At 54.0% G+C, this 16850-nt stretch overlaps 2 protein-coding genes across 3 annotated transcripts in view; one reads left to right on the forward strand and one right to left on the reverse strand.

Moving 5' to 3' along the window:
- Positions 1-659: 659 nt before the first annotated feature.
- TMEM175 (transmembrane protein 175) lies at positions 660-10784 on the reverse strand. Its single transcript, XM_080697804.1, has 8 exons — positions 10726-10784; positions 7782-7833; positions 7416-7451; positions 6894-6977; positions 6372-6536; positions 3622-3700; positions 3268-3403; positions 660-1431 (listed from the first exon to the last, which is right to left on the reverse strand). The coding sequence occupies exons 1-8, from the start codon at positions 10767-10769 to the stop codon at positions 750-752; spliced, it is 1278 nt and encodes a 425-aa protein (XP_080553930.1). The 5' UTR covers positions 10770-10784; the 3' UTR covers positions 660-749.
- Positions 10785-16537: 5753 nt separating this feature from the next.
- The window catches only part of GAK (cyclin G associated kinase), a gene marked incomplete at both ends in the record, with an annotated part of 64498 nt that continues 64185 nt past the window's right edge, over positions 16538-16850 (forward strand). For both annotated transcript variants that reach the window (XM_080697140.1, XM_080697141.1), the window contains one exon: positions 16538-16682. In XM_080697140.1, coding sequence (XP_080553266.1) covers positions 16538-16682 — 145 coding nt within the window. The remainder of the gene's footprint in view (positions 16683-16850) is intronic.

Raw genomic sequence — 16850 nt, forward strand, 5'->3', positions numbered from 1 at the left:
AACTCTGCCCTTCCCCTGCTTCTGCCAAAACTGCACAAATGCACCCTGACAACCACTGTGTTCTCTGTAGACACTCATGTTGAAGTCATTTGTGATCTCCAAGTCCTGGGTGGTGGAATTCGCTTCTGCTTTGATTCTGGGCTGCAGGAATTGTTTGTAAAGTGTGGTCTGTGTGCCTGTCCTCTACTCAAGTGAGGCTGCTCCAGGAGCACACTGGCCTTCTGTGTGACTTGCTGCTTACATGTACCTAACTTATATCCAGGACAAATACAGCCTGGGCTTTTGTCTGCAGCCACTCTGTCCCATGACAACCTGTGGGGGGCAGGTGGGCTGGCAACCCCACTAGGGGGCTCCACGCAGGCAGGGAAGGGGCTGGGCAGTGGTGGCCCCTCAGGGAGCAGGGCTCAGCAGGGGGCAGTCCTGCTTGGCCTTAGGCAGGAGGGAGCTCGGGCCTCAGCTGAGCACGTGGGCCAGACGCTCCTTACTTAATGTTAGCCCAATGGGTAATCATCTGAGGCGCGTTTGGGTTGAAGTGGGAAGTGAGTGGGCAAAAGCACTACAGTGAGTTTGAGTGAAACACCTTGGCTCTGCACAAAGTGGAGAACAGCTTCTTTAAAATAAAACTTGATATTTCACAATGGAAACAAAACCAGGGCAATAAGACCACAGCCCCAGGTGGCAAGGAAGCCTGCCTGCCAGTCCTCAGGGCCCCTTCTTGGGGTTGGGCAGGCCAGGGTGGGGGCTCCACACTAGCAAGGGGAAGGCAGGAGCTGGGACCGAGCTTCTGCTTCAGCCTGGGGCTCGCTGGCCTGGTGGGGCAGGGGGCGCGCTGGCCACAGGCCCCGCAGGCCCCGCAGGCCCGCCAGGGCCAGGCGAACAAGGAGGCGCAGCAGCAGGAAGGCAAAGGGCACTGTGATCTGCATGATGTGGAAGATGGCAGTGCTGAACCGGCTCAGCAGGCAGGTGGCTGCAAAGGCCAGCAAGCTGGCACAGGGGTACAGGGCGAGCTTGGCAAACATGAAGGAGTGCTCCTGCCCACCAAAGTGCACGGTCGGCTGCAGTGTCTCAGCCTGGCGCAGCAGGGCAGCGGTCCAGATGGCAAACTGGAAGATGCTGGCAAAGAAGATGATGGCACAGCTGAGGCGGACACGCTCCAGCTCATCGTGCGGCTGCCGGGCGAAAGCGGAGGTCTGTTGGTAGGCCAGGGGGAGGCCGCCCACGAAGGCCAGTGACAGCGTGTTCAGCAGCCCCATGGCCTGTGTGGCCTTGCGGACGTGCAGGAAGAGCGAGTGGTGGGCAAACCAGAGCAGCCCCACTGTGGCGAAGGAGCCGAAGTATGCCAGGAAGTGTGGCCCGTACTCGCCCAGGGCGGCCACGAGGCTGCCGTGGAACTTCTCCCTCACATCCTTGGGGTCTGGAACGTTGTCCTCGCTGAGAAGTGGGAATAGATGGTGTTTGTACCGGACTCCCCAGGAGCCCACAGGCCCAGGCTGGGCTGAGCAAGGCACAGGAAGGCTCGTTACACTGATACCTAGCATAGTGAGATTACTAAGCGGTTGCTCTCCATTATTACTGTTCAAGATGCAAATTTCACTTGCATCTCTAAGTTCTGTCAAACTGCGGCCGTCTGCTGGGGGGCCCTGGGCGCACGTGGAGGCCCTTCCTCCTCCACGCCACATGTGAGCCAGGCCTCAGACCTGAAATGTCCTCTGACCAAGCCTGGGAGGCCATGGGGATGCCTGCTGAGGCTGCTGTCCCCTAGCACCACAGCCTGGGAGGCCCAGGAAGAGCAAATTATCAGCGGTGCAGAGGACATGGCTCCTGAAGCAACCTAAGAGGCCCGTCCCTCCACAAAGGTGGGCAGGGGACGGCCGGCACCAGCAGAACACCAGGTAGGGCTCTCCCAGCCACTCCTGCATGCAGCCTCTAGTACGGCCCTGCCAGCCAGCCTGGCTGCAGGGCAGAAAAGACTGTTCAGAGTTTTCATTAGATCTCAGCTTCAGGATTAGAAGCTAAAGAATGTGTGTTCAGTTCTTTTAACTCACAAATTAGTTACTATCAGATAATACCAGAACATTTTAGCTAGGTGTGATAATCCCAGTAACTGAGGAGACCTGAGGCAAGAGGAACAATAGTTTCAAGCCAACCTGGGCAACTTAGCAAGACCATTTCAAATAAATAAATAAATAAATAAATAAATAAATAAATGGCTGGGCATGCTAGTGCACGCCTGTAGTCCCTATACGTGGGAGGCTGAGACAGGAGGATTACAGGTTTGAGGACAGCCTCAGCAAGTAGTGACACTCTCATCAACCTAGGGAGACCTTGTTTCCAAATAAAATCAGGCTGGAGTTCCATTCCCAATACCACAAAAATAAATAAATAAAAGGGCTGTATAGCTCAGTGGCAGACCACCCCTGGGTTCAGTCCCCAGTGCCAGGGGTGGTGGGAATAAATAAAAAAAAGGAAGTTCTAATACTTTTAATGCAATATAGGAACACTGAAACAGCCAGGCGTGGTGGCACACACTTGTAATCCCCACGCTTGGGAGACGGAGACAGGAGAGATCGTGCAGGTTCAAAGCCAGCTGCATGCGCTGGCTTAAGAGACCCTGTTTCCAAATAAAGTATAAAAATAGGTCTGGGAGTGTAGCCCGGAGAGTAGAAGGGTTTCCAGGAACCCCAGTACCACCAAAAAAAAAACAAAAAACAAAAAAAACATAACTGAGGAACCAGAGACTTAAGGATGGGAGACTCAAAGCCAATGGAACACTAAACAAAGGTGGCCACTAAGATTAAGCACCTGACAGATTACTCAGTGGCAGGCCAGACCACACAGAAGAGCCAACAGTGAAGGACACAGTCTGAAGAGACATGGGAGGGGCTGAAGTGTGAGGGTGATGCCCTGCCCTGGGAGCACCTGTCCTGGAGCATCTTCCCTGGGAGAGAGCACCTGCTTTGGAACAAATCACCTGCCCTGGAGCACCTGGCCTTGGAGGAGGGCACACACACGTGCCCTGGAATGTCTGCCTTGGGACAACACTTTGGGATGGAGAGTGTGAGACCCGCCCTATGAGGTTGGGAGCCACTGGAATGACAGGCCCTGCTCACCTCTGAGGCTCTCTCCTCCTTGGAGGGGCCTCCCCCTCCTCACATAAAGCTCTGCACCCAAGGGTGCCACCCAAGGTCGAGCTAAGCAACACCTTTCTACAGCTGTAGGGAAAGGAACCATGGGCTCAGACGTTACTGCCTACAGACGGGCCCTCACCAGATGTCCAGGATGAGCAGTGTGGCCACGATGGCATAGACGCCGTCGCTGAAGGCTTCCACCCGTTCCTTGCTCAGGGGGTCCTGAAGATTGATGCTGACCGTCTCCCCACCGTGGGCTGGGGGCTCCCTGCGGCCTGTGGACGAGAGAGGGAAGAGGCGGCTGCGGGGCCAGCATGGCCAGTACTGCCCCTTCCCCATGGGCCGGGGATGAGTGGGCCAGGAGAGGAAGTGGTGGAGACACCAAGGGGCAGGGCAGAGCTGGGCCCAGCGGGCAAGGCCAGGGTCACCATGCATCTCGCCCACAGCTGGTGGCCCCTCCCGTGGCCTGTGAAGGGCTGCCCTGGCCACCTACCCGGGAGCCTGTCTTTGCACCAGCAGGCAGCCTTGCTGAGGTGGGGGAGGAAGATGACGGTCACCATCAGCAGGTACGACTGTGGGGACAGGACAATCAGGCTCTGCCTGCAGAGGCAGGGGCTTCACAGCACACACAGAGCCCCCTCCCCTCCAGAGGAAAGGGCAGCAAGGACAGAGGCACCAGAGTGTGTCTCATGGAGGCAGAAACGTGCCAACGGCACTGTCCCCAGTGAGGATGGCCATGTCCAGCTGGCAAGGGGGGAGCATCCAGAATACAAAAGGACCACTACAACCCAGCAAAACGACAGGGCCCACTAAGGCCTGGGCAAAGTCGGCATGAAACTGGCCACATGTTGTGGACAGAGGCTCAGGGAGTGTGTCACAGGGCAGGAGGTGCCAGCTCAGCCTAGGACACCAAAGTCAGAGATGACAGACTCGTGCACCTTGGTGCACCTCCATGGAAAGCAGCCTAGGGCTCCCCGAAGGGCTGATGGAAGGGCCACACAACTCAACAGTTCTACTTCTGGGCACATACACAGATGAACTGAAGATAGACCCGAGAAGCTTGGGCACCCACGTCCAGAGCAGCACTGCTCCCAACAGCCCTGTGTCCACGCCTGAGGAGTGATGGGCACAGTGTGGTCCAGTCAACGCTGGGGACTTGGGGGCAGAAGCATGGGGTTCTGCTACCTACTGCACCAGGGATGGATGCTCAAACACCTTGCAGCCGCTCCTGCTTGCACCCACCCCGTCCTTGTGGCCGTTCAGGTGCTCCAGCACAGGCGCCTGTGCCCAGGCCTGCCAGCCTGTATCCTCCACTGTGTCCACTCAATGAGGCCCTGCCTCCTCACTCCTGCCCGAGGCTCGCTGCCAGTGCTGGCATGGCTGAACGCAGAGGATGGTGCTCTGCTCTGCCCTAGCCAGAGTGTCCGTGCTTTTGACACGCTGGAGCCGCTGGGTACTCCCCTAACCTGGCACCCCTCACACTGAAGGCGGCTGCCTACCCAGGCCTTGAGGAGTGACCTTCAGAGTGGCCATGGGCCCTCACCAGTCCATTGGTTTCAAACTTGGAATTCTCTTGAAATGCTTACTCAACACTTACAGTAATGCCAGTCACTCCTTTTCTCACAATTCCTGGGATACTTTATTTTTTTTGTGTGTGGTACCGAGGGGACGCTCTCTACCTCCGGGCTAAACCCCCAGCCCTATTTTATACTTTACTGGAAACAGGGTCTCACTAAGTTGCTGAGGCTGGCTTTGAACCTGTGTGATCCTCCTGAGTCAGCCTCCCAAGCGCTGGGATTACAAGCGTGCACCACCACACCTGGCGATACTTTAGTTTAAAAACTCAATGTGAGCCGGGCGTGGTGGCGCATGCTTGTAATCCCCGCGCTTGGGAGGCAGAGACAGGAGGATCGCACAGGTTCGAAGCCAGCCGCGTGTGCTGGCTTAGGAGACCCGGTTTCCAAATAAAAATGTAAAAATAGGTCTGGGAGTGTAGCCCGGAGGTAGAAGGGCTTCCAGGAACCCCAGTACCACCTAAATAAATAAATAAATAAATAAATACTCGATGTGCAGCGGGGGGTGGTGCTGCATGCTTGTAATCCCCGCACTTGAGAGGCAGAGACTGGAGAATCGCGCAGGTTGGAAGCCAGCCTCACTGGCTTAAGAGACCCTGCTTCCAATATAAGTATAAAATAGGTCTGGGAGTATAGCCTGGAGGTAGACAGTGCTCAAGGTGACCCGGTGCCAGGAACAAGCCTTTAAGGCCAACTGGGAAGAGCTGGATTTTGGCATTTATTTTCCCCCTTGTGGTACTGGGGGTTGAACCTAGAAACATTTTACTTCTGAGTTACACCCCTAGACCTTTTTTTTTCTAATTTTGAAACAGGGTCTCAATACTGTTGAAAGTCTTGCTATATTGCTGAGGCTGTCCTGGAACCTGTGATCCTCCCATCTTAGCCACTCCTCCCCTCAAAAGCAGACCTTGTCTATATTCCTTTCTGGACCCATACATTTTTTTTGTAAATTGTGATACCAGGGATTAAACCCAGGAGTATTTGACCTCTAAGATATATACCCCCAGCCCTTTTATTTTGAAACAGAGTCTCACATCTATGTACTGGCTTTAAACCTGCAATCCTTCTGTTTTAGCCTTCTAAGCACTGGAATTATAAATTTTAGACTCATACTCTTACTCTTTTTAAAATTAGCCATTACAGCCAGGAGTGGGGGCACATGCTTGTAATCCCAGTACTTGGGAGGCTGAGACAGGAGGATCACAGGTTCAAGGACAGCCTTGTCTACTTCATGAGGCACGCTGCAACTTAGTGAGACCCTATTTCAAAATAAAAAGAATAAAATATAGGCCTGGGGGTGTAGCTCAGAGGTAGAATGCCCCTGGGTTCCACACCCAGTACTGCAATAAAGAAATAAATACACAAAAATAAAAATAAATAAAATTAGCCATTGCCAAGCTGGGCATGGTGGTACATGCTTATAATCCTAGTACTTGGGAGGCCGCCTCAGCAAAAAGTGAGACGCTCATCAACCTAGTGAGACCATTTCAAAATAAAAATAAAATAGGGGTGGGGATGTAGCTTGGAGGTAGAATGTCCCTGACTTCAATCCCTAGTGCCACAAAACAAAACCAAGAAAACAATTAGCCATTGCCTCCAAAAAAGCCTATTAGTAGGCCTTGACTTTGTGAGCAGGCCAAGCCCTCACTTGGGCCATCCCAGCACTCACCATGGGGAAGAAGAAGAGGGAGAAGATGGCCGCCAAGAAGCACAATGCCGGCCCCCGGAGGACCAGATGCAGGATGTGCTGCCGGGACAGAGCCCTGTGGGCAGAACGGCGAATCTGCGGGCTCAGCAGGTGAGGGAAATGGAAGGCATAGACCACAATCAGCGCCTGTGCCAGAAGAGAGGTGGGCAGGGCCTGTCCATGAGCAGAGGGAGCATCAGGCCAGTCACCCCTCACTGCCGGCACACACTCGCAGGGCTCGGGCAGAGGGGCCTCAGAGGCAGGCTGGCACTGGAAGTTTTCGGGGTGGGGGCAGATGGAGAAGGGATGGAAGCCCTGCCCCTCTCCTAATGTTATTGCTTGGGGGAGGCCCTTCCTAGTCCCTGGTCAGCAAGCCTGGGGTTTTGGGCACACTTTATCCCATGTATGTGTGGATGGAACTAGCTCTTGGGTTATGGGGGTCAGGACACGGGGACTCCATCTGCTCACATGACAGTCACCCCCCTTAGGTCCCTGGCATCCTACCTGCACAGCCCCAATGGCGATCACACACACACAGAACAAAAAGATGCCCAGAGGCACGTCAGGGAATGTCACCATTAAGGAAAACTGTCAGGGGGAGGGGAAAAAAAGGAAGAAAGAAAATGAACAACTCAAAAGCTTATTGGAGCTCCCAGGCCTTGAGCAGGGGTACAACAGTCCTCCCTGTACACCAGGAAAGACTGTCGGGTGGGGACAGAGGTGTGGGGTGGGAGTGGGCCTGCTCCCAGGGACACAGAGGTCCTCTGAGCAGGGGGGCCAGGTGGGGGCCAGGGTGTCAGACTCTTGTCTTCAGTGGTCTCTGCCTCTAGCAGCCCTGAGCTCCCTTCTTGCACCCAGCCCAAGAGCCCCAGGTAACCCCAAATGCCGGCCCTCAGAACCTTCTCTCCTCTCTGCAGTCCTGTGGCCCGAGCTCTGACATCCTGCTGGTCTGCATTTCTGAGGACAGCTAAACCCTGGTGGTGCTCAGCCAGGTTCGGGGTGCTGAGGGAGTTGGCTGTCACTTACCGTGTATGGCAGAAGGGTGATGGTCATCATACAGGCCTGGAGAGGAAGGAGGTTAGCTGTGACAGAGCCGGGATGGAGACACCTCAGGATGGCAGCAGCTGATACGCAGGCCCTCAGCTCCCCAGAGGGGGCTGGGCCAGCCCTCCCGATACCCATGCACAGATCCTGCCCCAGCCTGAACCCCTAGGGACAGGCTTGAGGGGAGGAGGTAGCTCAGGCCCTCCTCTAGGAGGCCCAGTGAGCTTGGTCTGTCTAGGTGCTGAGAAGCCAGGGTGTCGAAGAGAAGCAGCTACCTGCCCTCTCACTTCTCTTAGGAGGGTTAAGTTACAAACGAAATCATCTCCCAACAGGGTAGAAACAACTCACCAGGTTGAGTAAGGCAAGTGTATCATCTATTTTCCCAACAACCTGGAACAACCTACACAAGACAGGAAAAGATGAGCCATCAGTCAAATGTGGCTCCAACAAATCAAACACATAAAACTTTGTCTAGTATTTTTTATTTAAAACATCATTAAAAAGCTGGGCATGGCCGGGCGTGGCGGCGCATGCTTGTAATCCCACGCTTGGGAGGCAGAGACAGGAGGATCGCGCAGGTTCGAAGCCAGCTGTGCGCACTGGCTTAGGAGACCCTGTTTCCAAAATAAAAAAACATAAAAGTAGGTCTGGGAGTGTAGGCCGGAGGTAGAAAGGCTTCCAGGAACCCCAGTACCACCAAAAAAAAAAAAAAAAAAAAGCTGGGCATGGTGGTGCATGCTTGTAATCCCAGTACTTGGCGGAGACAGGAGGATCCGGGTTCACGGTTGGCCTCAGCTACTTAGTGAGGCTTTCCACAATTTAGTGAGACCATTTTGAAATAAAGAATAAAAAATAGGGTTGGTGGTGTAGCTCAGAGGTAGTCTGCCCTGAGTTCTACCCCCACCAAAAATAATTAAAAGATGACTAGCCAGGTGCGGTGGCACATGCTTGTAATCTCAGCATTTGGGAGGCGGACACTGGAGGATCCGGGTTCACGGTTGGCCTCAGCTACTTAGTGAGGCTTTCCACAATTTAGTGAGACCATTTTGAAATAAAGAATAAAAAATAGGGTTGGTGGTGTAGCTCAGAGGTAGTCTGCCCTGAGTTCTACCCCCACCAAAAATAATTAAAAGATGACTAGCCAGGTGCGGTGGCACATGCTTGTAATCTCAGCATTTGGGAGGCGGACACTGGAGGATCGCGGTTTGTGGACAGCCTCTGTTAATTAGCGAGGCCCTTCACAACTCAGTGAGACCTCAAGGTTATGGGGTTATGCTGAGAGCCTAAGTAGCTGAGGCTGGCTTCAAACCTGTGTGATCCTCCTGTCTCAGCCTCCTAAATGCTAGGATTACAAGCGTGCACCACCATGCTGGCTCCAGCCCTAGTTTTTATTTATTTTGAAACAGGGTCTCACTGAGTTGCAGAGGGCCTCACTCAGTAGCTGAGGCTGTTCTTGAACCGTGATCCTCCTGTCTCAGCTTCCCAAATGCTGGGATTATAAGCATGTGCCACCACACCTGGCTCCCCAGTCATTTTTATTTTTTAAATTTTACTTTATTTAGTGGTACTAGGGATGGAACCTAGGGTCATTTTACCTGCAAGCTACACCCCAGCCCTATTTTTTACTCTTTATTTTGAAACAGGGTCTCACTGAATTGCAAAGTACCTCACCAAGTAGCTGAAGCTGTCCATGAACTGCAATCCTCCTGTCTCAGCCTCCCAAACGCTGGGATTACAAATGTGTGCCACCATGCTTGGCTTCCAGTCCTTTTTATTTTGAGACAGCCTCAAACTTGTGACTCTTCTCCTTTAGCCTCCCGAATCACCGGAATTATAGGGTGTGCTACCATGCCTGGCTAAATGTACAACGTTTTTAGCTGGGCGTAGCAGCGCTGCTTGTAATTACAGCATTTGGGAGGCTGAGACCAGAGGATCACGGTTCACAGACAGCCTCAGCTACTTAGTGAGGCCCTGTTTTAAAATAAAAAATAAGAAATAGGACAGGGGGCGTATCTTGGAGGTCAAATGCCTCTGGGGGGTATAGCTCAGAAGTAGAATGTCCTTGGATTCAATCCCTAGTGCCATTAAATAAATAAATAAATAAAATACTTTTGACTAAATATAAAGTACTCCCCAGCATACGAAGCTCATAAATTCAGAAAGGAAAATGGAGCCCCTGGAAATCATTTTGCTCCTAATTTAAAGCATGATGCTATTTTCAGAACACATTTGCAGAAACAAATGTGTACAGCTAGCTCTGGAGAACACTTTTCAAAGCACACCTTTCAAAGGCTTATCACGGGGAGCTGGGGCTCCATCTTGAGGAAATAAAGTATTCTCTCCCATCGTTTTCAGGGATTCTGAAACTAAACCTGTTAAAGCTGCCTACTTAACAGAGAAATGACTTTGCGCTCAGACAGGACAGAGAAAACCATAGAAAACACGAGCACAGCCCACAAGTCATCCTCAAGCCCAACCCACAGATCCCCACCCAGATTTCCCTGCCAGGGCCGGATCCCTGCTCAGGAGTACTGTGGCACACTGTGCTGCCTGTTCACTGTAAAACGGTTTTCTCCTGGGCTGGGCAGCAAACTCTGGTTGGGGCATGGACACAGAAGCCCACTCTTGGACTGCCAAACAAAAGGGGCCATGGCCGCAGAGATGGCAGCTCTGCTGGTAATTTGTGGAGCTCCAGGACCATGTAATAAGCAGCTCCGTGATCCCGTGGGAGTGAGCAGCCCAGGCGGATGCTACTCATGGGCCTCGAGGTCCCCAAGCTTTCTGCTGAGGGGCCACGTAGTGGAGCAGATGAAACCTCTTGTGAATGATGGTGATGCTGGTCCAGGAAGCCAGGCAGGCCAAGGTGGTGGTCAGGGGCCCTGTGGCTTTTCCCTCCCTAAGCCAAAGCCCAGGCCCAGGCGCACTTCCTGCATGCCCAGCCTCCCAGGGAAGGGGGCCAGGATTGGGAAAGAGGAGCTGGGAGGGGAAGTGGCGCCTAATGGGCCATGTGCCTTCTCCTACGCTGTCCCCTCTGGATCCTGCCTAGCTCTAGCAGGTAGACCTCAGCAGTCGGGAAAGCAGGCAGACAAGTGTTCTCCTCCATCATCCCAAGGCTCAGAGTAAGAATCCAGAGCGAGGGTGTGAAGGAGTGGCCTGCTGACCCCAGTCCCTCGGGATACAGCCTGTGATGAAGAGAGGGACCCCAGGCCCCTGAGAATAGCGGGCCTCTGCAGTGCTGAGGCTGCCCATTGTCCCCGCAGACCCGGAGGATCTCAGAGAAGCCCGGCCCTACCTGGTGTGTGCAGCCCAGGCCACAGTCACAATCAGAAATGTCATCAGGTAGACAGCAATCCTGGTTGCCAGAAGTCTCTGTATACTTTTGTCAAATTGCTAGAATAAAAGCACACTGCCCTCAGAGAAGTTACGTACAACCTGCCTCTCACCCCAGAGCCAAGGGCCCTGGTTCCAGGGCCCCTAGAGGAGCCTCCAGTAGGAGTTAGGAGCCTCCACTGTGGCCTGCGCACCCTGCTGTAGGACCTCTGAGCCAGAACTCCTGTTGCAGACAGGCACAGGAAGTGTCCTCAGAGGCAGGTCCCGCATTTGGGTGGGTCTTTCACCATGGAGGGAGGGCAGAGGGGAAAGGGTCCAGCAAGTCCTTGGACCCCTTTACAAGGTTACGAATAAGTCTCCCAAAGGCATCACTGTGGGTTCAAGTTCCAGTGTATGCACTCAGTGTCATGCTCCGAAAGCCACAGACAAGTACGGGGGACCTGGCCTACAGGGCCACAGCTGTCTTCAGGCTCCAAGGGGAGGTGGACGGGAGGACACCTCCACAGAGGCAGAGTTCTTAACCTGGAAGCCTGAGAAGGGGTTTGCACTTTAACAAGTAGTTAAAACTCATCAATGATTTATTGGTTCCCTGGTTCTCCTTGTGCAAGTAGGTCCAAGTCAATAACTTGGAATCTCAGGCTAAGACACCTCTCTTATGGGTGTATCATGCTTTCTGAATCATAGGTGCTCAAAGCTGACCTGGCCTGCGCCCCCACCTCTGGTACCTGCAGGGCATGGGGCCAGCTTCTCACCCAAGTCCATCTTCTCCCTGTTCCTGTTACCTGTTCTGGGGAAATCTTCGTGTGGGTCACTGGCAGGATCTACAGGAACAAAAACAAAAGAAACCAAGACATACTTGCTAGCCGGGCACCCAGCCAGTTGCTGGCCCCCCTCCCCAGCTGGGGATCGAGAGCGCTTCAGGTCTGAGGGCCCGTACTGACCATGACTGTGGCGATGATGGACAGCAGTGCGTCGCTGAAACCCAGCATGCGGTGGGAGCTCTGCATTCCCTCACACTCTGCGTGAGCGTCCTCTTCCCTCCTGCATGGGGGGCGTTCCTCCTGGGTGTCCAGCACCTGCTGCAGGACCTGGGACTCAGACATGATGGGGCCACTGCCCGGCGTCACAGGCCTAGGAGGAAGCACAGCTCTAAGTGTGCCAGTGGGCTGCTCTGGGGGCCACCCTGTGGGCTAGACCACAGAGATGCAGGAACAAGGGCTGGGAATTGGGCATGGGGAGTGGGAAAGGACACTTCCTGTGGCGGCCTCTCCAAATTTCCTGCCTCCAGGCGAAGAGTAGCAGCATTGGAGTCCACCACTGTGCTGTGTGATCGGGGTGAGCACCTGCACTGGGCCTCAGGCAACAGGGAAAGCACACATGTATGATGCAGGGTGGGTACTCAGCATGACAGGCCACCAGGGAAGGGCCTGGGTGCCAAGCAGCCACCTTCATCCTAAGCAAGGAAAGGCAGAGTGAGCCCTTGGAGCGCGGGCTCCAGCCCACACCACAGGTGACCAGGCACTTTGACGTCAGGAACAGGCTTGGGAAGGTAGGTGTGAGACAGGGATGTCCTCTGGGTAGGAGGCACCTCTAGAAGCTAAGAGCTGAGATGCAGCCAGTGTGGCCGGCAGGCGCACACACTGCCAAGCACTGAGCATCACAGTCCATGCTGGACCATGGCCCCTAAGCCCACATGCAGCCAGGGAGGGGGTGCGACATGGACCATGGCCCTAAGCCCACATGCGGCCAGGGCGGGGGTGCGACATGGACAGGGTGTTGCAGCCAGGGAGGGAGGAGGTGGAGCAGGCCTGTCACCAGAGAGGGGAGCAGCTGCTCTGAGACTGAGGGGGGCTGGTGCTGGGGTCAAGGAGGGCGTCAGAAGGTCCTGGGCTCCACACACATCCAAAGGGTAGGAGAGCCCCTTCCAGGGGGAGACAAAGAGTTGGCTTTGGGCCCCTCTCCTGAAACACAGAAAAACATCTCAGACTGCCCAGGGAGGCGCCACGGGTGGCATGGTCAAGAGTGAGGAAGGACGACATGGGAAATGGCAACCACGGGGTCAGGAGGTGAGACTGCTGGGCGGGAGTGTAGGAGCACAGGCTATATGCTCTCTGCGGGGAGGGGAAGGAGCGGCAGAGGAGGGCACTGGGGACAGCAGCTTCAGGAGGGTGGCTGTGGTACAGGCCAAGGAAGTTCTTCAAGAAAGTCTCCCTGGGTTTTACTTTTTAGAACGTGCTATGGAGTCTGGCCAGATAGCACTGTCGGAAGGAAGTGATGAGGAGCGACGCAGGGTACTGCTCCAACCAGGAAAGCAAATGCCAGACCTCACAGGAGGCAACACCCAAAGAACTGCACCTCAAGATAGGGACTTCTAACAACAACTTCCAGGTAAGCAAATCACGATTAGTTGGCATGGTGGACATGCCTACCATCCCAGTACTTGGAAGTTTCTGACTATCACACACTGGCATGTGACCACAACCGCAACCAGGAACCAAGGGTTCCAGCCCCGCAGGCCCTTCCTGGCAGCTTGCCACCTGCAACTGTGCCTTGTCCACAACGGCCTGCACACAGGGCAGCTCTGTACAGCAGCCTCAGTCGGGCTCCTTCTGCCCGAGGCTCAACATGTAGAAATATACTTCCTTCCTTTCTCTGCTGTCAATTTCACCTGCAGATATCCCAGTCTGTTCACCCATTTCATGAGCTGAAAGACACTTGTGTTTTCCCATATCTGGCATAAAGACAGATCAATGGAATGGAGTTCAGAAGTAAACCCATGTTATGGTCAAATGATTTTTATTTTTGACAAATATAGTGCAAAGATCACTTAATGGGAGAAGAATGGTCTTTTCAATAACGGGTGTTGGGACAGTTTGACATGTCAAAGAATGAACTTGCTTCTTGCCACACACAATTAACTCAACTGGATCAAAGACCCCAAAATAACCATTAAAACCATAAAACTCTTAGAAGATAACATTGAAAAAATATTCATGGCTTTGGGTTCAGCAACATATTTTCTTTTTGCTGCTGGGGATTGAATCAAGGGGCATTTTGCCTCCGAGATACATCCCCCACCCCTTTTTGTGATATTGGGCATCGAACCCAGGGGCATTTTACCTTTCAGCTACACTCCCAGCCCTTTTTATTTTTCATCCTGAAACAGGTCTCACTAAGTTACATAGGGCCTCGCTAAGTTGCTGAGGCTGGCTGTGAACCTGAGATCCTATCTCAGCCTCTCAAGTCCGAGGATTAAAGGCATGTACCACCATGTCTGACCCCTTCTTAAAATTTTGAAATAAGATCTTCCTAAGTTGTTAAAGCTGGCCTTGAGCCTAGGATCCTCCTGCTTCAGCCTCTCAACTACTGGGATTGCAGGTTTGTGCCACAATACCCAGCTTTGGCAAAGGCTTCTTAAACATGACACGAAAAAGTACAAAGCAACAAAATAAATACATAAATTAAACTTTACCCAAATTAAACATTTTTGTGGATCAAAGGACCCACAGTGAATAAGAAAATAAAGAAGCCAGGCAAGGTGGTGCATGCTTGTAATCCCAGCATTCAGGAGGCTGAGACTGGAGGATCGCGGTTTGCGGTCAGCCTCAGCTACTTAGCGAAGCCCTCTGCAACTTAGTGAGACCCTGTTTCAAAATAAAGAATAAAAAATAGGGCAGGGGGTGTAGCTCGGAGGTCAAATGCCTCTGGGTTCCATCTCCAGACCAGCCAGGTGTGGTGGCGCACGCTTGTAATCCCAGCATGCGGGAGGCTGAGACAGGTGGATCGAGGTTCCCGGACAGCCTCAGCTACTACTTAGGCCCTTTACAACTCAGTGAGACTCTGTTTCAAAATAAAGAATAAAAAATATGGCTGGGGGGGGGGGGCTGGGTGTGGTGGCACATGCTTGTAATCCCCATGCTTGGGAGGAAGAGACAGAAGGATTTGGGAGGCAGAGACAGGAGGATTGCGCAGGTTTGAAGCCAGCCTTGCTGGCTTAAGAGACTCTGTTTCCAAATAAAATATAAAATAGGTCTGGGAGTGTAGCCTGGAGGTAGAAGGGTTTCCAGGAACCCCAGTATCACCAAAAAAAAAAAAAAAAAAAAAAAAGCAGCTGTGGGATTCCCCAATGCTATGGGAATAATAATAATAAGGTGGAAATTCACAAAGAGCAGGAGACATCCAGAGACTGGTGGTTCTGGCCCACTGTGCACTCTTCTGCAGACTTCCTGAGTTACCTCTACATACCATCCCTACCTCACTGACTTATTTCTCCACTTGTGGTGATGCAAAACTTCCACCCAGCACTTGGATAAAACCTTTCTTGGTGAGGCCACCTGTGACCTCACTTTCTGAACCTTAAGTACATCTTTCATTCCCTTTTCTATTTGACTTTCAAGATAGTAATTTACCTCAAAAGATATCTTGAATAGCTTGAAATTCTGGAACTGCTGAGATGCTGCTTTGGGCGTTAGGAGCCAATCTGAGTTTGAGAACAAGTATTCTACACAGGGCTGCAACTCACATGGCTTCCAGGCCCAGGCAGGGACCCAGCAAGCCAGAATGTCATGCCCACCAGGCTCTGGTTCCAAAATTGCCTTATCAGGCTTCTCTATACAAGCTGGGGAGGCATTGTAAACATTAGACAGTGAGGGACTGAGCCACCTGAGACACAGGGTTAATAAGAGACAACAAGGAGACTGAGTCAGACCGTCCTTGACTGAGGCGCTGGTGTTTCTCTGACTGCTTTGTAACACACATCAGAGCTTTGGCTCCTGGGATTGACCTTGAGCGGTGTTAAGTATCTGCTACTCCCAAGAAGCTCCAGGTGCAGGCTGGCCCATGGGAAAGAAGCTGTTCCGTCTCACTAGTCTCTATTTCTCCTTGGCTTAAAATAAACATCCCTACTCTTACAGTTGCCTTTCTGTTCTTCGGCGACTTCATGGGACAAAGGACACGGTAAGATTTGGGTTATGCAGGGAGGTTTTTTTTTTTTTTTTTTTTTTTGCGGGTCTGGTGATGAAACCCAGGGGCATTCGACCTCCAAGCTACACCCCGTGCCCTAGTTTTTTATTCTTTATTTTGAAACAGGGTCTCACTAAGTTACGGAGGGCCTTACCACAGTAGCTGAGGCTGTCTGTGAACCGCGATCCGCGATCCTCGGGTCCCGAATGCTGGGGTTACTAGCGTGCGCCACCACGCCCAGCTGGGAAATTGGGTTTTTAAAACTTAAGCTTTTAGTTCAATGGGAGCAACGAACTCGTATTTCACCCCCCAAACTCTGCGAGCCGAGGGGTCAAAGCGCAAGTCTGTGGGCCTCCGCCTCTGCGCTCCGATGGCCGGCAGCGAGACCCCGGGGCGGGCGCCCGGCCGGGCTTTACCTGGGAGGCGGCCGTCTCGGGGGCGGCAGCCAGCTCGCGCAGAGCGCCAACGTCCGCGCCGCCGAGGCCGGGCGCGCCGAGGGGCTCGACTGCCGGGCGGGCCCGCCGCCACCTCGCACCGGCCGCGCGGCGGCAGGGCTGGCGCGGACCGGCGGCCGTCCGCTCTGCGCGGCCCGCGCTCCCGCCGGAAGTGCGCGGGCCCTCTGCGCCTGCGCCCGCGGCGCGGCGGAAGTGAGGCGCCGTCCTCCCGTCGCGCGGGGGCGGGGCCGCGGCGCGCTCGCTCGCGCACGTCACGGGCGGGCGGAAGATGGAGGGCCTGCGCGCCGGAGGCCCCTGACGGAGCGGAGCGGAGCGGTGCCCGAGCCCGGCTCCCGCTGCGGCGGAGCGGCCGTCGCCATGTCGCTGCTACAGTCGGCGCTCGACTTCCTGGCGGGCCCGGGCTCCCTGGGCGGGGCTGCTGGCCGCGACCAGAGCGACTTCGTGGGGCAGACGGTGGAGCTGGGCGAGCTGCGCCTGCGGGTGCGGCGGGTCCTGGCCGAGGGTGAGGCCCGGGCCGGGCGCGGCGACGTCGGTCAGGCTGCCGGGGGTTAGGTCAGCATAGAGGGTCATCTGAGGGTCGTGGTTCAGGGGCGGCCCACGAGGGTCACTGCCGGGGCCGTGGGTCATGGCAGGCCTGGGAGGGTCATTACCCGTGCGTGGGCCAGCACAG

Source organism: Muscardinus avellanarius (genome assembly GCF_963383645.1).
Source record: "Muscardinus avellanarius genome assembly, chromosome: 6".
In the NCBI taxonomy this organism is placed as follows: Eukaryota; Metazoa; Chordata; class Mammalia; order Rodentia; family Gliridae; genus Muscardinus; species Muscardinus avellanarius.